The 24,208-nt window shown below is 41.3% G+C and overlaps 1 protein-coding gene across 1 annotated transcript in view; it reads right to left on the bottom strand.

Annotated features, from left to right (window-relative positions):
- Window positions 1–20,543, bottom strand: part of LOC147022151 (uncharacterized) — a 65,712-nt gene extending 45,169 nt beyond the window's left edge. Inside the window, exons 1-13 of the mRNA XM_085892793.1 lie at window positions 20,464–20,543; window positions 20,218–20,301; window positions 19,972–20,055; window positions 19,726–19,809; window positions 19,480–19,563; window positions 19,234–19,317; window positions 18,988–19,071; window positions 12,250–12,283; window positions 9,865–9,962; window positions 8,668–8,712; window positions 7,379–7,465; window positions 1,073–1,114; window positions 802–850 (exon numbers count right to left, since the gene is read on the bottom strand). Coding sequence (XP_085748919.1) covers window positions 802–850; window positions 1,073–1,114; window positions 7,379–7,465; window positions 8,668–8,712; window positions 9,865–9,962; window positions 12,250–12,283; window positions 18,988–19,071; window positions 19,234–19,317; window positions 19,480–19,563; window positions 19,726–19,809; window positions 19,972–20,055; window positions 20,218–20,301; window positions 20,464–20,529 — 925 coding nt within the window. The 5' untranslated portion in view covers window positions 20,530–20,543. The remainder of the gene's footprint in view (window positions 1–801; window positions 851–1,072; window positions 1,115–7,378; window positions 7,466–8,667; window positions 8,713–9,864; window positions 9,963–12,249; window positions 12,284–18,987; window positions 19,072–19,233; window positions 19,318–19,479; window positions 19,564–19,725; window positions 19,810–19,971; window positions 20,056–20,217; window positions 20,302–20,463) is intronic.
- Window positions 20,544–24,208: the final 3,665 nt, after the last annotated feature.

Genomic DNA, 24,208 nt, shown 5'->3' with positions numbered 1-24,208 from the left:
TCATTCTGTTTGAATCTGACGCATAGTCTGCGTTTTCAAACTCAACTTGCTTTTTGACCGAGGGAAATTCTCCAGGGTATACAATAGGCATCTAATGTGTTGGAAAAGAAATCATTGTTAGAAATGATTCACATCGTCGAGATGATGAAGACAAACGTTCAGCTGATGGAAAAACCGTAATTCTGATTGAAGGTCCCTTCCATGTCAAACCTTCTTCAATACATCAGACATTGATTTGTTTTGATCATTATGTCATTTGTTTCATTATATGTAATGTCTGATTTTCATTCAATTGGATTTTTATGATGAGATGACATTTAAAATAAATGTTGAGTTTTGAGCAAATGTTTTTTTCTTTGGAGTAAATATTTTCAAGTGTATTTGAGATTTCTTTGTCTATATTGAGAATACTGCAGTCTTTAGAATTTATGACAAAAAGAAACACCCACAAAATTTTGTTTTTTTTAATGTTACCCTCGCCGTGCTCGGCAAAAATTATATTTTTTATTGCCATGTAAATTTTTGCACCCCACCCACCAACCTAAGATCATGGATCCACGCCTGATTTTATATCCTCCATCACAATGCTCTTCCACGAGTCTCGATTTTGCAAAGACAAAAGTAAGAGGATTTTGCAGTGATCCAAAATGGTCTTTCTGAACTTGAAATTTCAGTTTGGATTCCACTTTGAGAAGTGAAAAGTTATTAGACAGTAAGAAATTTGTATGACAGAATATACAGACCAAGTGTTTCTAAATTTGTATAAACTGTGCTGTAAGATTGAGCCACATCCATACTTACAAATGTTTGGATGGCACAGACTATTCATGATGACAGCTTCTTGGTGAAACTGCAAAAGCAAAAGAAACAAATGCATCCAAGATGTGAGGATCATGCTCATTCATCAAACTGGATATAATGTTAACATGTCCTATAACTACACCCATAGAATAGGAATTCACACTGTATAACACTGCGTCTCAAGGGTCACATCCTCCATGAGAGGCAAAGATCTAATCTGCATCAGTTCTGTGATTTATGTACTGATACTTCCATATTCACAACAACTCACTTCTGTCCGTGCCTCTTTATGTTCCCCAAACTTCAATGCAACCTGGAATAGAGAAGATAAGAAATTAGGTCACTTTACAACATCTTGGGTCCCATGTGGGTAAATGCAGAAAAAAAAGTAACGAGAAGGGCACTCGGTAGAGTACATACCTCTGCTCCGTAATGCCTGATCCACGAGAACATATCTGGCCCATTACATTTTTGAAATGTCATGCTTGACATCATTTTGGTGCCCTGTCTGTCACAAACTATTTTGAGCACAAACAAACAAATAGACAGAGAACGATGAAAACATGACCTTCTTCACCGTCAGTGGTGGAAGTAAAAATGTAATTTTTATATAACGTGATTAACACAATGGTCTTTGTGGAACAGGCTGAGTTGGCCCATTTTACTGTGCTTGCTGTATTGGTTCAGTGATTCCAATAATCTATGAAAATTATGCAAAACAACTTTTCATTTTAATCATGAGTTTTTCCTCTCCACACCCTTCTATCCTGAGCATCTTCTCTGCACTCCAACTTCTCTCATGTGCCTCTTCACTATGAGCCATGATTATGTTTCCAATCTTTTTTGAAAATATGTTGTAAAAGCAATGCTCATCGCAAGACTATGAAGTTAATTGACCTCTCCTCTCTTAATTTAATTAACCTCACCTCTGTCTGTCTCTGTCTATCTGTCTCCCGTTTTCTCCGCTATCCTCTTAGTTTTATCCAGCGCATGTGGAGCGAAAGGTGGGTTTAAGCTATTGGTCCATGTCCGTCCGTCCGTCTGTCTGTCTGTCTGTCTGTCTACAAATGTCAGTTTATGATCGAGGAGAAACTTATTTAAATTGAATGTTACATTTTGAACACGAATTGGAACCCAAACTTAACGTTTAGCAGTGCTGCTTCGTCTGTGATTTTGTCCCAATCGTACATGTGCAGAGAGAAGTGAGATAATTTTACTCTGCCTGTCTGGAAGTCAAACAAAATTGAAAAGCATTCCAAAAAGGAAGCTTACTGTTTTTAAGGACGTCATACAGGACACAAACAACAGGCATGAATAACTAATTTAACGTGTTAGGTAAGGTGGTGTAATAGAGACTGTGGAAAACGGCAGTAAATTCCAAAATTAATTTAGTTGTCCGACTTTTACAATCTTTATTTCATTTAAATTGAATGATATACTTGAACCCCGTAAACACAAATCACCTTCTTTGCACTTTAAAAACCTTTCCATTTAGCAGTACTTGGACATGTTATATCGGATGGTGCAGTGCCATATATAAAGAGTCTGTCCATCTTTTGTTCTCTCAATGGAGCATTGTGATTAGCCAATCGCAGTCACGTGGTGTCAAGGCACCACGCGCCAAGTTGCCACCCTGATTTCCAAGGGATATTTGGCCAGGCATGCTCTCCTCACAGTTGAACAATGCTCAGCTGATTCGACTTTTCTACCAACAAATATCATCATGGCCAATTTAAGGCTTCTCTATTTTGCATCGATTCTGATCCGCTGATATTTGACTTGGAATGAGATCGTAATTGCCATGCCAGGCTGACTGACCAGTTAAGGTAGACATGTCAGGCTGACTAGACCGGTTGAGGTTGACACATCAGGTTACCAAATATTATGAGATACTTGCTTCATTATTTGTGGTTTCATGCACGATTTCAACTCTTTCAGAAACACTTTGATGAGAGTCAGTACGAGCAACATCGCACTGATGGCAGGAAGCTTTTGAGACCAGATGTGGAGCCCTCGGTATTCATTCATGCACCTGCCCATCTGAAGCCGAAGCACTAAAATCAACCGAAACGTGCTCACCATCTGGAACATTCCTATTCACTGTCGGGAGATGAGCCCAATGGCATGGTGGAGTGAGAAGGTCAGTAGCGGTCTCTCCTCATTTCGTCAAACTTGAATGCTTTAAAATAGAAAACATTCACCTTTTTGTCCATATAAATGTTTGTTCTGTCCTGTAATGACCCCCTTTTAACTGAGACTACCAACAAAACTTGTTTCAATGCTCATCGCAAGACTGTTAAGTTAATTGACCTCTACCAACAAAACTTGTTGGTAGTCTCAGTTAAAAGGGGTCATTACAGGAAACAACAAACATTTATATGGACAAAAAGTGATTGTTTTCTATTTTAAAGCATTCAACTTTAAGAAACAGAATATTGACATTTTGTTTACACCTAAGATTTCTCTCGGCCCATCCTATTAAATCACTTGCCGTCAAAGTGCCCTTATTCTCTTACATCAAAGCAGTGTAGATGATGATGATTCCACTGGCGGGAACAAAGATGCTTTGTCGGACGGGAACGCTGCTTCAGACAGTATAACCATTGAAGAGGAACTCCAGGCTTCACGAGAGAAGAATCGGCATTTGAAAGCAAAGCATCACAGAGAACAGAGGGAGAAACTTCAACTGAATCATGCTAAAAATGTTCAAGAGACTAATATGAAGTGTTCACTGTGGACCAGATAGAAACTTGCTTGTTTGACAACTCATGGTTGCAAGTGGTCCAGTGATAAAGTGAAGAAAGCTTGATACACTTGCTGTTTGCCTGTGTTACGAGCGGTTATGAACTACCCCTCGTCCAAAACCTACTGGAACAGCCAGTTTTACACAGGGAGGAGAAAGCGACGGATGATGGCTACGATTGGTTTTCAATTTAAAACCTTTTTTTTATATATTTGCGGATTACTCCATCCTTTGCCGAAACATGCCTCATCCTTCAGATAGGAAGGCTGCAGCTTCTTCCCTCTCTTCAGACCTTGAAAAAGATCAGAAGCTTGTCAAACACTTGGACTATGTCTTTCAATCCTGACAAATCTCACCCTCTCACTATGTGTCGCCGAAAGGACCATCGGCAACCCCGCCCCCACGCCCTCTCCCTCCCCCTCCCATCTACTTTTTCAACAATGCTCTTCAAACTCCTCGGTCTCACAATCAGCCATTATCTTTCTTTGGCAAACCCCATTTCAAAGTTGGCCTACAAAGACAGCGACTTAATGGGCATCCTCCATTGTACAAAGTCCTTCCTTGGCACACCTGAACTCCCATCCACCTACAAGGCCATAATCCACAGCTTGATCGAGTACTGCCCTCCCTTCTGGGCTGGCTTCCCTGCCTCACACCTGACTCAGCATGATGCCATGAAAACCAAGGCCTTCAAGATTATTGGAATCTTCCGTAATGAAACCGAGTCGATGGTAATCACAGACAGGTCGGTGATCTCTCTGTCTTCTACTACTTCTTTTCTGGCTGCTCACGCTTTGCTCTTTCAATGCTTTGCTCCCACCCCACCCCCCAGGTTACTGCAGGGCACACACAGTGCGCTATCAACCATCTTCTCGAAAAATTACCGAAATCCAGGATCACTGCTCACCTCCACTCATTCGGTCCTCTTTTCTCCCACCTGTGGAACCAACTTCCAAATTCTCTTAAATCTCATTCTCCTTTCCAGGTCTTTAACACAGCTGTTCACCACCATCTCAGATTGTCCCCAATCTAAAACAATAATCATTTCTAACCTTGTTAACCCCTCCCCCCCAACCCCACCGTAGTCCCTCCTCCTTCCGTATTCCCAGTTTTCACTCCTGTACTGAAAATATCATCCTTGGATGGAATTCAAAGAGTCATGTTATCACCAAGTTTCATACTCGTATTTTATTTCAATCGATCTCTCTAAAATAATTATTTTATTTAAATTGAAGTACTGTACAGTATCTACTTAAACACTGCATGGGTAATGTGTTCTATGTTACTAACGTGTTCTATGTTACTAACGTGTTCTCTGTAATGTTTTGCCAATTACTGCTAAACTGGAGGTCTTTGGAAGTGCCAACAAGGTGATTTGTGTGACAGTGTTACAAGTATATTGCTGCGGGCCGGGGGTCGGTGGCGAGAACAACCACTCGGTGGGGGAGGTTGCGTCATCTCCCACCAAACAACCCAGTGGAAAGAGGAAAAGGTGATGAAATGTTTGTTGTTGTTGTAGGCCGTCGCTCGGATAACTCCGCGAGCCGGCGGGTCGTTTAACCGACCGTGGAACGCCAATACCTCGACCGCGTGGCGTATGGTTATTTTGTCTAGATCCAATGCACCTAAGTAACCACGCGGTTTCGGCTACCGGGGATCCACGCCCTCAGAGCGCCTGGCCGAACCGGATTCACTCTACCGGCATTGGTAAAATTACACCTACCGACTTCCACTCTGCCACCTACCTTTCCGGCTCGGATGCAGTCGAGCAGGCCTGCCCAGGATGTCCCGGCTACAATGGACCGATTACCGGGGATAAAACCCCGCCTAAACTCAGATCCCAACCATGCTGGACCAATTCAAGAAAAGACGGAAACGAACTGGGGACATTTCTACAGTTGTTTATTTACAATAATAAAAAGACACAGGGAAGACAACGCGGATATGCAAGTAATATTTACAATGATCAAAAACAAACACTTAAACAGTTTCTACCTATAAGATGGGCCCACACACTCAGACACACACAAATGTTTTATTGAAGACCCCCGCAACCAGAGGAGAGACGAGCTGAGGGTCGCAGTTCGGTGGGGTACCTGTGCGCTGGAGGTAGGGGGTGCTCCACGGTACGGCACCTGCCAATGGTGGTCCGGCTCGGGGGCTCGTGCCCGTGGAGGAACCCGTGTGGAACAGACGGAGTCCCCGGGCAGAGATCAGGGTCATAGACAGGACCCACTTCTCCCCGTGGAACGCCAGGGAGACGGCATGCAACTGACTTGTATTACTGGCGGTGGTGGTGATGTCAGATGGGTGGTGAAGTCTCCTCTCACTCTCGTTGGATCCACACAGCTCTTGCACTTCTCCTCCTTCTTCAGACATGCTCTGCTCTTAAATACCCACGAAAGGGAACAAAAAAGCCTTCGTACGGGGCGGAGCTCGGTGAAGCACACGTCACGTCCGCCTTGATTGGACAGGGTTCCACGGCATGCCCTTCCTGGGCGGGGTTTCGGTGAAGCACATATCACCGTCTGCCTCGATTGGACAGGGGCCCATGGCATGCCCTTCCTGGGTGGGGTTTCGGTGAAGCACACGTCACCGTCCGCCTCGATTGGACAGGGGTCCACGGCATGCCCTTCCCGGGCGGGGTTTCGGGTTGGGCGAGCGAAGCGCTCGCTCAGTAGCAGGCTGGATGGTTCGCTGGATGTGGCATTGGAGGGTATGTGGTTTGAAGATATAACCTACCTAAACCGTCATAACGCACACCTTTGATTCTCCCACTAGACAAACGGAGGAGACCTTTCTCACATATACTTAATGGCATAACTAACTTTTGGGACCTGTATGTTCAATGCACATGGTTTCCAGATCCGTAACAATATAGTTAAAATGAAAAAAAATAAAAGTTTTAAAGTCTGTGGAAAAAAACAAAAATTCCCAAAGTTTACGACCGTTGGTGCAGTCTTTTATACCACCTTATTTAATACTGCCTGTTGTTTGTGTCCTTTATGACATCTTCAAAAACAGTAACTTTCCTATTTGGAATGATTTTCAATTTTGTTTGACTGGCAGACTGGTAAACAGAGGAAAAAAAATCTATCTGACTCTGTGCACATGAGCACTCGGGACGAGATTCCGTATCATTTACCAAATTCAGAGCCAAAGTACTGCGAAATTGCAGGTTCATATTCCAATTCATGTTCTACATTGTTAAAAATAAGAAATTCAAATGAAACCATAACGACATTCAGTGCAGCGCACACCTCCACCAGGGTGAACAGTTTACGTTTGGTATCCCACTGATAGGCCGGATCAGCATCCAGACTTGAAACAAAATCTAATTGGATTGTTGATGTCACCTACTGAACTCATCCTCCAAGTTTTATCATAACTCGTCCACAACTTTTGGAGATATACTGCTATATATCGTTTTTGGCACTATCAATCACTTAAAGTAGTAAAATATTCTCCTATCCGATCTTCACCAAAATTTAATAAATTTCATCCTTGTTACACATCCAACCTATCCACCAAGTTTTGTCCAAATCCATCCATAACTTTGAGACATCCTGCTCACAGACAGACAGACAAAGACAGGAGTGAAAACAAGCAGACAGGTCCACCTTCGGTGGTGAAGGTATTTAAGAAGTTCCTTGATCATAAACTGACATCTGTAGACAGAGAGACAGACAGAGAGTGAATCAATTCCTTAACCCTGCTTTCTGTTTCATGTGAGGGATAAAAACACATTGCTCAGATGTTCTTCAACATCAAAGCAACAAAACACCACACTTGGACCCCCACTGCACAACAACACAACACAACACAAATTCTTACCTTAACTCCCGAAACAGAGTTCCTTGCTTTGTACACCATACCGAAACTTCCTTCTCCAATCTTTTCAAGTATGACGCAGTCCCCAATCTGAAACCAAAATACACAAACATAGATCTTAACAAAGTCAATGTTAACAGTGAAATAAATGTTTTATTTAAATAATTATTTCACATCAAGTATTTTTTTAAATCACACATTAAATAAATATAGAGACAAGTATGTCTGTGATAGAGCCCCCCCCCCAAAAGTTTTTTTGTTACAATCATTTAAATCATAATCTCTATCTATCTGTAAAAATGTCCCTCTCCCTCTCCCTCTCCCTCTCCCTCTCCCTCTCTCTCTCACCCCCTTCCCCTCCCTCTCTGTTCCTGATGCACGGCCACATCTTTTAATTTACAAACTCCAAACTCAGAGTACAAATACAACTTTATATGGGGCGGGTAACATGCTGCGGCCTCACACACGGATACAGCAGTGTGTGTGTGTGTGTGTGTGTGTGTGTGTGTGTGTGTGTGTGTGTGTGTGTGTGTGTGTGTGTGTGTGTGTGTGTGTGTGTGTGTGTGTGTGTGTGTGTGTGTGTGTGTGTGTGGGGGGGGGGGGTAAATTCCCAATGGAAATGTGTACCATGTAGCGCCACCTGGTGGGCAATGCTGAGATTAAAGCATTCTTTGCAAGGGTAAATTTGTCCTCTTCTCTTCTCCCACCCCCCCCACCCTCCCCTTCAAAAACGGAGGGGCCAGTCAAAGCCAGTGATCATGTGAGACATTTCTAGCGGGAAGGGACATCAGGACGAACAGGGGCAAAAGGGGGGTGACATGAGGACGGGGAGGGGGTAGTGGAGGGGTTAAGGCACTCTATGCATGGGTAAACTTGTCTTCCTTTCCTTCTCTTTTTCACCCAAAAATTTTCGCAAACAGGAGGACGAGTCTGTCAGTAAAGCGACTGGTAGGCTCTGCTTGTGATAGTATATGATAGTATGTGATAAAAGAAGTGTCTGTCTGTTTGTGTGTGTTTGTTTGTGGACACCCTGTACTGTTATATTCAAGTAATAAATAAACAAACAGTCTTGTTCCCGTATTAAAATTTTATTACAACCAGATTGGAACAAGACTTTGTGGACACCCTGTATTGTTACAGTTGCGGAATTCTAACCATAATGACAAACCGCCAGGCAGAAGAGAAAAATGCATTAAAGAACCAAAATCATATTTAAAACAAATAAATGAACAAGTTATACATAATCCATCATTTGCATGGACATTGGGATGGGAAACGTAATTCATACGTACCGACTGTCCTGGTTGAATAATGTTCCACCTCAGTCTGATGGGTATCTGAAGGAAAAAGAAGATTTCTTTCATTTCCAGGAACAAACTTGAACAGGACACATTAATGCACATGGTTCTTAAACTGCCGACAACCGGCACCAAATTATAGGTGGATGTGGTGACCTCTCGTTCCCTTACAGCCTGGCAGTTCATCGGGGTGGTTACAATTCCGTGACTGCAACAGTATAGGTTGTCCAGAAAGTCTTGTTCTGGTTTAAAATTTTTATTACAACCAAACTGGAACAAGATATTGTGGACAACCTGCATATTGACTGCACAAGGCACAAACAAATTTTCATCCACCATGCTCTCTCCCCAGTGGCGCAAGACTTATTGGTCCAAACTTCTTCTTGCTGCAAGAAACTGATCCAAAACACACCTGGAATAATTAGAACTTATTTGCAAAAGAATGATGAAGCTGCAGTCTTTCATTGCATAGAATGGCCCCCTCATAGCCCATATCTCAATATAATTGAAGCTGCATGGGACTGTTAGGCTGGCAGGATGGCCTCGAAGAATGCACACTCACCTCGAAGCTGTTTGGTTTGAATCTCAGCCCAACTCTAAACTATCATCTCAGTGTTTCACAAGCAAGGTGATTCATCAATTTGTGTTCCGTCCCTCAGATGGGCGTCAAACTGAGCGTCCCCTCTGCTGGCATTAGTTGGTGGACATTAAATATCCCGGTGTCCTTCGCGAAGAGAAGGGAAGCTCTTGCCAACACAATCACCAAATTCCAAATGCCTGCCTTGACTTCCGAAGTCAGAGTGGCGACCTGACCAGGATTGGAGGCTAGTAACTACATCAGGTGATGACGATGATATTTGGACAAAGAAAAAGTAAAAAAGCATCCCAGCAACATATATTATATCTCTGGAAGGTCTTAGGAGAGGCATGGAACACTGTTCCACAAGAGTTAAAAAAATTATTTGAAAGTGTCACAAGAAGAATTTCAGTGGTTTTGACGGAAAAGGATGGACAGACTCAAGATTAGTACATATCAAGATAAATAGTGTATAAATGTGATTATTTAAATCAGATTTTCGTTTTCATAAAGGTGTATATGCATTGAACACAAAGTGTGTCCTTCTACATGAGAGGAGAAAAATGCAAAATGTGAGACTTTTGCACAGCAGTATACATTAATTAAATCCATACCACAACGAGGATTTGCAAGATTTTCCAGATGAATGCCAACGACAACATGAGGATACCGGTTATGCACACAGCCTTCATGAAATCATGCTCCCAGATACCTGTAAAAGAAAACATCTGCATGGTTCATCTCAACAAACCATCTCAGCTCATTCACCAAGGTGTTTGTACCACTTGTTACCGAACTGAGGAATCTCCATGATCATGTGAGTGTGCCGCAAATGACTGTATACATGTATTTGAGTGTTTATTCGATGTTTCCACCAACCATTTTCAGTCATAAATATTCTTTTTACTGTCTGGATAGGCAATCAGCCCTTTGTTTAGGCGGGATAGGCAATTAGCCATGTGTTGAGGTGGGATGGGCAATAAGCCATGTGTTGAGGTGGGATGGGCAATCAGCCCTTTGTTTAGGTGGGATAGGCAATTAGCCATGTGTTGAGGTGGGATGGGCAATTAGCCCTTTGTTTAGGTGGGATAGGCAATTAGCCATGTGTTGAGGTGGGATGGGCAATCAGCCCTTTGTTTAGGTGGGATAGACAATTAGCCATTTGTTGAGGTGGGATAGGCAATTAGCCATGTGTTGAGGTGGGATGGGCAATTAGCCCTTTGTTTAGGTGGGATGGGCAATTAGCCATTTGTTTAGGTGGGATGGGCAATTAGCCCTTTGTTTAGGTGGGATAGGCAATTAGCCATGTGTTGAGGTGGGATGGGCAATCAGCCCTTTGTTTAGGTGGGATGGGCAATTAGCCATTTGTTGAGGTGGGATGGGCAATTATCCCTTTGTTTAGGTGGGATAGGCAATTAGCCATTTGTTGAGGTGGGATGGGCAATTAGCCCTTTGTTTAGGCGGGATAGGCAATTAGCCATGTGTTGAGGTGGGATGGGCAATCAGCCCATGAAACGGCCAGGGGAAGACACCAGAACATGTGGGTGAGAGGTTATGGAAGGGTCGCCAAGACCCCGGACTGGAACCATTGACCAAGGTGAATGGGATGGGAGTGGCGCAGTGCGTCACCGATGACGTGCAGCCCAAGGTGATAAAACGGTGTGGCGGCAGAACGACGTGAGCAGATGGTGGGACCGATTGTGCTCATACAGTGTAAAGAGCTGTAGAGCTGCTGTGTAACGCCACACCTCCTCCCAGCCAGCAACCCCTCTCCCTTCGAGTCCCACGTCGTGTTCAGACTCACCTGGGCTGCCACCCTGCATCAGTTCCTGCTATGTCCCACCAGGCACAACCGGGGTATTTCTGGTCTTGTGATTTACCTAAGTCTTTCTCCTGTGGTACGAGTATGAAGGCCTTTAAGATAGAGAGGTACGGTTCCTGTTCATCGTTGACTCGGAGGTGCATATTATCGGTTCGAGGGCAAGAGTTTTATTGTTGATTTATTGTTCCTTGCATCGACTTATTTTTTGCACTCGCACCTCCTGCTCCCTCACTGTGCTTCTCATTCAATCCAAATTGGTCTTGGGTGAATTTTGTTTGTCCTGGTGGCTTCATCTGGTGGTTCTGGTAATCCCCGTTAATGGTTGGCTGGGTATTGGAGAAAACCGCGTCGCATGATCAAGGTTTGCTCATCCTTATTAGATCAGTCACGTAGCCTGGTGTTGGCGCAGTGGTTCGGGCAGCGACTTGGGATCCAAAAGGTCCTGAGTTCAAGCCCCGTTGGGCCACTGAATTAATACACCAGGGGGTTGACTCAGCCTGTCATCCTTCCGAGGTCGGCAAAATGAGTACCAGTGTACTGGGCCGGTGTATACCCCGGTTAAAATAGGTGTACCATATCCCTGTGTCGTAAGAGGCGACCAGGGTTGCGTCAGGAAGGGCATCCGGCGTAAAACATGTGCCAAATCACCATGCGGATCATACGGATGATCCGCTGTGGCGACCCCGAACGGGAGCAGCCGAAAGAAGAAGAAGAAGAAGATTAGATCAGTCACGTGGTCATCTATTGGCATGACCCTCAATCTGCATGGTAATGCGGTCTTTTGATGCAGGTCGGGCATGGGGTCTTTGAAGCGGGTGACTTTCGCGATTGTTTTAACACGACTCACCAGAATTGTACCAGGCAACCAGAATGAACCAGATTACCATTACAATATAAACTGTTGCCATTGCAATATTCTGCAAAGCGTTGCATTGTCTTGGGTCACGCAACTTGCCATGGTCAGAGCGAGTCTGCAACGAACAACTCGAACAATTTTAGTTTATGAAAATTTCCAACTGTGTTGTGACGTTTTCCAGGATATTGGCTTCGAGTAGCATCAGAATGAAAAATTTCAGCTTTCAACCCCAACTAGAAAGTACTAAACATTTATATCAGTGAGTGAGTGAATGAGTGGTTCGAAAGAGCTTTATATATTAGATGATGAAAGGTCACTTACGTTCATTTAGAAATGGAATCACTTCACTCGGGATCTAAAAGGAAACCAAAACATTAAAATATATTAAACAGTGCAAGGTTTTCACTCGTGTACTCACAAGTCAAAGTTTTAAGTTTATCAAAACAAGAAGTAAATTTATAAACTTCAGTTCCTTTCTATACAAACAGCAAATTATTAAATGTGACAAAGCAAAAGCAACATCATGCTCACTGCAGCTAACAGTATCAGTCGGAGCACACAATCAGCGCTCAGTTCGTTATTTTTCCTGTTTGTGGAAACACCTCTTTGAGGATCTTTAAATCCCACTGTCCCCATGCATCAGGGCATCAACGCAGATGATGCACCATCTCATGTCAATTCCCATTCCAACCCCAATTTAAACATCCCCATTGACTGCATAACCCAACCCTCTTACTTGCAAGTTCCTATGTTTCCTCATCTCCCCTGTTTTTCCTGTTAATTAATTACATATATACATATAATTAATACATATATACATATACATATATATATATATATATATATATATATATATATATATATATATATATATATATATATATATATATCGGGGCGTATTATGTGATACCGGTTGTCTGTCCGTCCGTCCGACCGTTCCTGTCCGCACTCTAACTCCCAAAGCTTTCAACTTTCACGTTTCATATTTGGTACATAGGTACAGACTGTGGAGACGGTGTGTCGTGACATACGTTCGTCATCTAAAGTGGTTGCCATGGCAACCAGGATGCTGTTTTCCATGTAGTTGCACAATTGTGTATACACCTTCTTGTTTGGGCATATATTGTGCTCACTTGTGCTCTTGTTACTGATTACAATATACAAATACATATATTGCTTTAAAATTATTTGGATCAGACTTCACTGCAATGCTTTATAAAAAAAATATTATTAGACGAGTCTTTTAAAAACGATAAATGTATAAACAGGCGAGCATTGGGTGGCTTTGACACCAACTTTCTGGTTTAACATGGTCTCGGCTCGTGGAAGAGCGATTACATAGAACAAATGAGAACACAACATAACAAAGGGAACAGCAGGGCGGAGGGAGAAAGTAGTTGGAGAGGACAAACAAGGGATGCAGGCAACGATGAGGGGGTAAGTGAAAACGCAAAGAGTGGACAATATGAATAAATAAGCAAAATTGTGTTTGACCAGTTTGTGATTTTGCCAAGGTCTGAGGAGAGGGAAGATGCTGCTGCCTGTCTGTCAGAAGGATGGAGATGTCATGGCAGAGAGTGGAGTCGTCAGCTAAGAGATAGAGAGTATTTTGCTGAAAGTCAGTGAGATCATTGATGAAGATGAGGAATAAGATGGGGCCGAGAACGCTGTATTGGGGTACTCCAGCCGAGACAGGGAAAGGAGATGAAAGGGTTGAGAGCAAACGTTATCTACGAGAGTGGAGGAAGTCAGTAATCCAAGAGTTGAGTTAGACTTTGATTCCATTGGCAGACAGTTTGGAGAGCAAGGCAGGATGCCAGAATGTATCAAAAGCTCGAGATATGTCCAGAAAGACGGCCCTGATCTCATGTCTGATATTGAGGGCCTCCACCATTGTTGGTAGAGTCAAAGCAGCATGGTCAAAGTAGAGTGATGAGGTCTGAATCCGAATTGATGATCGAGGAATGTTGGCCGTTAGAGAAAAGGGATGATTTTATGTCAACTGTGATGATGTATTCCATGAACTTGCTGATGATTGGAAGCAGAGTAAGCTAATTGGGCTGTCGTTAAGGGGATCTGTTTTTGCACCTTTTTTATGTAATGCTGTCATGTTGGCAGATTTCCAATTTCCACAAGGATAGAGGAGACCAGACCTTAAGTGTAAAAAATAAAAATAATAAATTACATTAAATTAAATTAAAAACGCAAACACGCAAAGTGCGAATGTCAAAGCAGGTCACACTTTATGACCCGTGAATACACGAATAGCTAATCCGTGAATAGCGGCATCTGACAATTACTCGTAATTTGGAATTTTGCCAGGGTGCTGGTGATAACTCGCTTACTCTTCACAAAGGACACTGTGGTATATTTAGTTTCCACCAACTAAGTTTAAGGTCCATCTAAAGGATGGCACACATACTGATGATTCACCCTGCCTGTGAAACAATGGGATGAAAATTTATAGCTGTGTTGGGATTCAAACCCAGGTTAGAAAGCTTAGCAGCTTAGAGCGGAGTGTGCATACCTCGAGGCCATCCTTCCAACCTTAGTACAGTCGTCCCTGAAAATGTTTGGTCATATGACCAAAACTAGAATGGCATTCAGACCTTAACCAAATGTAATCAGCTTGTTCTTTTCACCTACTGAACTCATCCACCAAGTTTTGTTCTAACAGTTCACAACCTTTTGAAATATCATGCCATCGATAGTTTTTGGCCTCATCTTTTAATGGTGATGAATCACTTGAAAGATTTTTTTTAATTCCACATTCGAAATCTGCATCTGGAATTTAACCACAATCAAATCAATTATTCCTGGTTACACACCCAAACTGTCCACCAACGTTTGTCCGAACCCATCCACAACTTTTTCCGATAGCATGGTGTATATCGTTTTTAGCCCCATAACTCAATGGTGAAGAATCATTTAAATCTTTCTCAGATTCGGATCCGGATCTTCACCAAAACTGAATCAATTCTTCATTGTCCTGCACTCAACCTGTGCACCAAGTTTCGTCCAAGTCCGTCTATAACTTTTTGAGATATCATGCTATATATCGTTTTTGTCGAATCACTGATATATATATATATATATATATATATATATATATATATATATATATATATATATATATATATATATATATATATATATATATATATATATATATATATATATATATATATATATATATATACAGTAGACTAGGCGTAAGTCGTCACCATCGGGACCAAGAAAAAAGTGACGACTTAGATATGTGACGACTTAGGCGTATGCGAACGTTCATGATGACTGTGGGACAGTGGGGTGAAGGATGAAGTTGCGCGTGACCTGGACACGTACATGTGAGAGGGCGCAACAATCTCGAAGCCGGCTATTGTACCAAAAGGGAAACACAATCCTCGGGGCAGAGGTGGGGGTTCATTGGTTACTTGGAAAGTGATCAAGCAAAGATGGAATTCATGAATCACTTTATCAAAAGTAAAGATAATGAACAACTGTAAGACAACTCGTATACCATCAGTGATGGTATATGACCATCAACAAATGTGGAATGAATGGCTCTTAGAATTCATTCATTGGAATGAATGTAGAATGGGTTTTCATCTGGAATGAAAACTCATATACCATCGACAAATTACATGACACACAGTCATCGTGATGACTACCACTCAATGCCTATGTGAAAGTGAGTGTGGTGATGTACAAAACAAGCCAATATTAAACCATGATCGGACTTCAACACGAAGCTCGATCAATCCTTCGATCCTTTACTCCTTCGCCAGAGACTGCATTGCGCAGCCTGGCTACCTCTTCAGATGCATGTGGGACGGCACGCTGACTGAGCTGAATGCAGCACAGTTATAAATAGCCTATCACTGGCCCTGTAAACCAATGAGCGCGCATCACGATTCCATGAAATCGGGCTTCTCACGAGGCAGCAGTTCCGTGTGACGAGTTAGGCGTGGTAATTTACTTGAGTTTGCATTACGCGGGAACGGACAACATCTGACGACTTAGACGAAGTGACGACTTAGAGATGACGACTTAGACTTTATTCAAAGTCTGTAAGTCGATTTAACATTAGATAAATTCGGGACTTTTTGACGCTGCCAACTTAGGCGAAGTGACGAGTTACACGCTGCCGACTTACGCCTAGTCTACTGTATATATATATATATATATATATATATATATATATATATATATATATATATATATATATATATATATATATATATTGGGGTAATGATGAAGATGGTGAATAATCATTGTGAAAATTGCAGGATCGGATCCGGATCCTGACCAAAAATACGCGTTGCTGTCCTTGGCCAGTCACCTATACACAAAAATATTCAGAACTGGGAGGGCCCTTGGGAGAGCTCATACCTCTGCGACGTAATGCCTGATCCACGACAGCATATCGGGCCAAATAAATTTTTAAAATATTATGCTAGATTATCTCTCAATGGTGAAGAATCACTTTAAAAATGAAAAAAAAATTCTCTGATCCACATCCGGACCTTCATCAAAATTGAATCAATTCCTCCTTGTCACACACCCAACATGTCCACCAAGTTTCATCCGAATCCATCCTCAACTTTTTGAGACATCCTACACACAGACAGACTTTCGGACAAACAAACAAAGAGACAAACAAACAAAGACAGAAAGGGGAGTAAACATAACCTCCTTCACCTTCAGTGGCGAAGGTAATGATTGCTTCAAAACTGTGGAGAAAAATTGCGTGACAAAAAAATAAAAAAAATTGTGTGACAGACAGACGGACAAACAGACACCAAAGACCAACATAGTTGGCAAATAAATTTCACCAAGTAACAAAAAGACAGACAGACAAGGGTGAGGATAACCTCCATCCACATTTGGTGGCAGGGGTAGTTAAGAGACATATAATCATGTGGGTTGGTGGCTGGACATACGCTTCCTACATTTTATATAGATTGAAGATTAATGGGTTAAAATTTAATGAAGAGCATATGTTAAATTTCACTTCAGAACAAATTAATTAACGAAGTCAAAGTAAGAGGCTTTATTAAACAACTAACAATCGCGTGAGGTGACAGAATTTCAACCTCTCATCTCGTGACATGTGATGGACATACAAACATGGATTAGATTTCGTGTTGATTAGCTAATTATCTCACTCACCACCTGGATATAAATTTTAAAAAAAGGGATCCATTCGTGTTTGCGCATCAATATCATGAATCATGCCGAGTTTCAAAACCGCCTCGGCATTGAGCCGCCCGGAGTTAGGAAAGTATGTTAGTTGACCCACGAGAGGAAGAACGGACTGACCACTGAGGGACACAGTTATGTCTTTAACACCATCTCTCAACATCGTCATAGATGAGCTCAAAATCAAACAATTGTAACTGGGCAGTTATAATTTCACATTGCTTGAACTACTGCCCGTTCTTCAAAGCTTGTGCAATTACTTAGAATGTACTAATAATATGTGTGGATGGATATCTAATGATTGATAACACTGGTCTGCGTCATTTCAGAGGTCTAGGTTTTCTCAACGGTATTTATATGTTTTTTGCATGCTGAATTCAGAAATGTATCTCATTTCGCTCAATCAGGTCAAGTTTTTTATCTCAATTTTAAGGAAAAAAAATCATCAAACTTTTTGTTTTTTTTAATTAGCATTTTTTAAATTCAAAATCAGACTTACATTGACAGAAAATGTACAAACTATATTTAAAATGACGCACAAGTACCGTTAATGTGAAATTCAACATTAAAAAGACGAAGGAAAACAGCAGCTGCTGAAGCGACTGAAGTTGGGTGTTGCCAGAAACGATTTATCTATATTTTTCTGAAATTGAAATGAAAGTAATTGAGAAGGCACTTTCTTCCACATTAAGTGTACTTGTGTGTCATTATATGTATCGTTTGTACATTTTCTGTCAATGTAAGTCTGATTTTGAATAAAAAAATGCTAACTAAAAAAACAAAAAATTTGATTAATTTTTCCTTAAAATTGAGATAGCATAAAAACTTGACCTGATTGAGCGAAATTAGATACATTTCTGAATTCAGCATGCAAAAAACATATTAGGACCGTTGAGAAAACCTAGACCTCTGAAAAAAATATTTCAAATGCAGCCCAGTGTAATTATTGCCATGATTTTTGAAAAAAATGTGGGGGTCTATGTACATAATCTCCAGTCGGTCAGTCGGTCTGTTCAGGAGGGGCTTCCCAGTTCAGAGAGGGGCTTCAAAATAAAATCTTGTATTCAAGGTGAGTTAACTTTTTTCCCAACTACATAATTAAACAATACTTCAAAAACACTTTCAGTATCCGTGAAGAAAAAGTCAGACCACGCGTTATTCTCCAACCACCATTTTTAAACAAATCCATGCACTGTATGTCTTTTAATAAATTAAGAGAAGTTTATTTATTTAGTACCATGTGCATGGTAAGGGATGGTAGGATGGCTGAGAGGCATGTACCAAGTAAAAAACTTGGTGTTTTGCCTGGGTTTGAAACAACACCTCTCAGCTGTTTTGCCTGGGTTTGAATCCTGACGGACATTAAACTGATCGTCACATCTGTCGGCATTGGTTCCTTCGTTGTGTTTCACATTAGTTGGTGTCTTTCTTGGAATTGAGGAAAGAAGATAAAGCTTTGAGGCCCGATAAACATCCAAGATCATTGAAGGATAGGACAGAGCAGATAGGAATAATGTTAACACGTATAATGTCATGCATATCTGCTCTGCCAACATGAATCTGGGTCATTGATACGCCAACCTTTGTTTATACAACGTGATAGCCATTCTTCACGAAAAAGAGTCACATCACTGATCAACCCAAACTTCAACTCGTTGTAGGCATCCAAAGTTGTCCATGCCTTCATGTCTTTCAGGGTGTAAATAATTTGTGGAAACATAAGATAATTCACTTAATCTGGATATAAAATGGTTGGAAATTTGTTTCGCTTCTCGACTATGCAGTTTTCAGTAATTCATACAGGTCTATGTTGTGAAATGTTTGTTGTTGTTTCTAGAATGAAGGGTGTGATCATACCTCCAGGAAAGAAGTGGGAAGGACATTAGATATGTTTGTCCACACAGACCCGAAAAATTCCTGCATGTTCTCACGTTCAGGAATCTGTGTGAGACACACGAACACCAATAATCGTCAATAAGTTATTTTACTGAAATGACAAAGATTCCAGAGTACGTGCATTTCAGGAGTGAAACAACCAAGAGGAAAGAGGAAAAGGTGGTGAAATGTTTTTTGTTGTTTCTCGAATGAAGGGTGTGATCATACCTTGAGGAAAGAGGTGGGAAGGACATTGGATGTGTTTGCCCACACAGACCCCAAAAATTCCTGCATGTTCTCACATTCAGGAATCTGTGTGAGACACACGAACACCAATAATCGTCAATAAGTTATTTTACTGAAAAGACAAAGATTCCAGAGTACGTGCATTTCAGGAGTGAAACAACCAAGAGGAAAGAGGAAAAGGTGGTGAAATGTTTGTTGTTGTTTCTGGAATAAAGGGTGTGATCATACCTCAAGGAAAGAGGTGGGAAGAACATTGGATGTGTTTGCCCACACAGACCCCAAAAATTCCTGCAGTTTTTCATGTTCAGGAATCTGTGTGAGACACACGAACATGAATAATCGACAATAAGTTATTTTACTGAAAAGACAAAGATTCCAGAGTACGTGCATTTCAGGAGTGAAACAACCCAGTGGAAAGAGGAAAAGGTGGTGAAATATTTGTTGTTGTTTCTGGAATGAAGGGTGTGATCATACCTTGAGGAAAGAGGTGGGAAGGACGTTGTAAATGCTTGTCCACAAAGACCCCAAAAATTCCTGCATGTTCTCACGTTCAAGAATCTGGGTGAGACACACGAACACCAATAATCGTCAATAAGTTATTTTACTGAAAAGACAAAGATTTCAGAGTACGTGCATTTCAGGAGTGAAACAACCCAGTGGAAAGAGGAAAAGGTGGTGAAATATTTGTTGTTGTTTCCCGAATTAAGTGTGTAATCATACCTTCAGGAAAGACGTGGGAAGGTCATTGAAAATGAATGTCCACACAGACCCCAAAAATTCCTGCAGTTTTTCATGTTCAGGAATCTGTGTGAGACACACGAACATGAATAATCGACAATAAGTTATTTCACTGAAATGACAAAGATTCCAGAGTACGTGCGTTTCAGGAGTGAAACAACCCAGTGGAAAGAGGAAAAGGTGGTGAAATATTTGTTGTTGTTTCTGGAATGAAGGGTGTGATCATACCTCCAGGAAAGAGGTCGGAAGAACATTGGATGTGTTTGCCCACACAGACCCCAAAAATTCCTGCAGTTTTTCATGTTCAGGAATCTGTGTGAGACACACGAACATGAATAATCGACAATAAGTTATTTTACTGAAAAGACAAAGATTCCAGAGTACGTGCATTTCAGGAGTGAAACAACCAAGTGGAAAGAGGAAAAGGTGGTGAAATATTTGTTGTTGTTTCTGGAATAAAGGGTGTGATCATACCTCGAGGAAAGAGGTGGGAAGGACGTTGTAAATGCTTGTCCACACAGACCCCAAAAATTCCTGCATGTTCTTACGTTCAGGAATCTGTGTGAGACACACGAACACCAATAATCGTCAATAAGTTATTTTACTGAAAAGACAAAGATTCCAGAGTACGTGCATTTCAGGAGTGAAACAACCCAGTGGAAAGAGGAAAAGGTGGTGAATATTTGTTGTTGTTTCTGGAATGAAGGGTGTGATCATACCTCCAGGAAAGAGGTGGGAAGGACATTGGATATGTTTGTCCACACAGACCCCAAAAATTCCTGCATGTTCTTACGTTCAGGAATCTGTGTGAGACACACGAACACCAATAATCGTCAATAAGTTATTTTACTGAAAAGACAAAGATTCCAGAGTACGTGCGTTTCAGGAGTGAAACAACCCAGTGGAAAGAGGAAAAGGTGGTGAAATATTTGTTGTTGTTTCTGGAATAAAGGGTGTGATCATACCTCGAGGAAAGAGGTGGGAAGGACGTTGTAAATGCTTGTCCACACAGACCCCAAAAATTCCTGCATGTTCTCACGTTCAGGAATCTGTGTGAGACACACGAACACCAATAATCGTCAATAAGTTATTTTACTGAAAAGACAAAGATTCCAGAGTACGTGCATTTCAGGAGTGAAACAACCCAGTGGAAAGAGGAAAAGGTGGTGAATATTTGTTGTTGTTTCTGGAATGAAGGGTGTGATCATACCTCCAGGAAAGAGGTGGGAAGGACATTGGATATGTTTGTCCACACAGACACCAAAAATTCCTGCAGTTTTTCATGTTCAGGAATCTGTGTGAGACACACGAACATGAATAATCGACAATAAGTTATTTTACTGAAAAGACAAAGATTCCAGAGTACGTGCATTTCAGGAGTGAAACAACCCAGTGGAAATAGGAAAAGGTGGTGAATATTTGTTGTTGTTTCTGGAATGAAGGGTGTGATCATACCTCGAGGAAAGAGGTGGGAAGGACATTGGATATGTTTGCCCACACAGACCCCAAAAATTCCTGCAGTTTTTCATGTTCAGGAATCTGTGTGAGACACACGAACATGAATAATCGACAATAAGTTATTTTACTGAAAAGACAAAGATTCCAGAGTACCTGCATTTCAGGAGTGAAACAACCAAGAGGAAAGAGCAAAAGGTGGTGAAATATTTGTTGTTGTTTCCCGAATTAAGTGTGTAATCATACCATCAGGAAAGACGTGGGAAGGTCATTGAAAATGAATGTCCACACAGACCCCAAAAATTCCTGCAGGTTTTCATGTTCAGGAATCTGTGTGAAACACACGAACATGAATAATCGACAATAAGTTATTTTACTGAAAAGACAAAGATTCCAGAGTACGTGCATTTCAGGAGTGAAACAACCAAGTGGAAAGAGGAAAAGGTGGTGAAATATTTGTTGTTGTTTCTGGAATGAAGGGTGTGATCATACCTCCAGGTAAGAGGTGGGAAGGACATTGGATATGTTTGCCCACACAGACCCCAAAAATTCCTGCAGTTTTTCATTTTCAGGAATCTGTGTGAGACACACGAACATGAATAATCGACAATAAGTTATTTTACTGAAAAGACAAAGATTCCAGAGTACGTGCATTTCAGGAGTGAAACAACCAAGAGGAAAGAGGAAAAGGTGGTGAAATATTTGTTGTTGTTTCCCGAATTAAGTGTGTAATCATACCTCCAGGAAAGACGTGGGAAGGTCATTGAAAATGAATGTCCACACAGACCCCAAAAATTCCTGCAGTTTTTCATGTTCAGGAATCTGTGTGAGACACACGAACATGAATAATCGACAATAAGTTATTTTACTGAAAAGACAAAGATTCCAGAGCACGTGCGTTTCAGGAGTGAAACAACCAAGTGGAAAGAGGAAAAGGTGGTGAAATATTTGTTGTTGTTTCTGGAATAAAGGGTGTGATCACACCTCGAGGAAAGAGGTGGGAAGGACGTTGGAAATGCTTGTCCACACAGACCCCAAAAATTCCTGCAGTTTTTCATGTTCAGGAATCTGTGTGAGACACACGAACATGAATAATCGACAATAAGTTATTTTACTGAAAAGACAAAGATTCCAGAGTACGTGCATTTCAGGAGTGAAACAACCCAGTGGAAAGAGGAAAAGGTGGTGAATATTTGTTGTTGTTTCTGGAATGAAGGGTGTGATCATACCTCCAGGAAAGAGGTGGGAAGGACATTGGATATGTTTGCCCACACAGACCCCAAAAATTCCTGCAGTTTTTCATGTTCAGGAATCTGTGTGAGACACACGAACATGAATAATCGACAATAAGTTATTTTACTGAAAAGACAAAGATTCCAGAGTACGTGCATTTCAGGAGTGAAACAACCAAGTGGAAAGAGGAAAAGGTGGTGAAATATTTGTTGTTGTTTCTGGAATGAAGGGTGTGATCATACCTCCAGGTAAGAGGTGGGAAGGACATTGGATATGTTTGCCCACACAGACCCCAAAAATTCCTGCAGTTTTTCATTTTCAGGAATCTGTGTGAGACACACGAACATGAATAATCGACAATAAGTTATTTTACTGAAAAGACAAAGATTCCAGAGTACGTGCATTTCAGGAGTGAAACAACCAAGTGGAAAGAGGAAAAGGTGGTGAAATATTTGTTGTTGTTTCTGGAATGAAGGGTGTGATCATACCTCCAGGTAAGAGGTGGGAAGGACATTGGATATGTTTGCCCACACAGACCCCAAAAATTCCTGCAGTTTTTCATTTTCAGGAATCTGTGTGAGACACACGAACATGAATAATCGACAATAAGTTATTTTACTGAAAAGACAAAGATTCCAGAGTACGTGCATTTCAGGAGTGAAACAACCAAGAGGAAAGAGGAAAAGGTGGTGAAATATTTGTTGTTGTTTCCCGAATTAAGTGTGTAATCATACCTCCAGGAAAGACGTGGGAAGGTCATTGAAAATGAATGTCCACACAGACCCCAAAAATTCCTGCAGTTTTTCATGTTCAGGAATCTGTGTGAGACACACGAACATGAATAATCGACAATAAGTTATTTTACTGAAAAGACAAAGATTCCAGAGCACGTGCGTTTCAGGAGTGAAACAACCAAGTGGAAAGAGGAAAAGGTGGTGAAATATTTGTTGTTGTTTCTGGAATAAAGGGTGTGATCACACCTCGAGGAAAGAGGTGGGAAGGACGTTGTAAATGCTTGTCCACACAGACCCCAAAAATTCCTGCAGGTTCTCACGTTCACGAATCTGTGTGAGACACACGAACACCAATAATCGTCAATAAGTTATTTCACTGAAATGACAAAGATTCCAGAGTGCGTGCATTTCAGGAGTGAAACAACCAAGTGGAAAGAGGAAAAGGTGGTGAAATATTTGTTGTTGTTTCTGGAATAAAGGATGTGATCATACCTCGAGGAAAGAGGTGGGAAGGACGTTGGATATGTTTGCCCACACAGACCCCAAAAATTCCTGCAGTTTTTCATGTTCAGGAATCTGTGTGAGACACACGAACATGAATAATCGACAATAAGTTATTTTACTGAAAAGACAAAGATTCCAGAGTACGTGCATTTCAGGAGTGAAACAACCAAGTGGAAAGAGGAAAAGGTGGTGAAATATTTGTTGTTGTTTCTGGAATGAAGGGTGTGATCATACCTCCAGGAAAGAGGTGGGAAGGACATTGGATATATTTGCCCACATAGACCCCAAAAATT

Source organism: Eptatretus burgeri, chromosome 8, assembly GCF_056783735.1.
Source record: "Eptatretus burgeri isolate ZD-2024b chromosome 8, Ebu_testis_v1, whole genome shotgun sequence".
NCBI lineage: Eukaryota > Metazoa > Chordata > Myxini > Myxiniformes > Myxinidae > Eptatretus > Eptatretus burgeri.
This window is presented reverse-complemented; position numbering and strand designations above follow the sequence as displayed.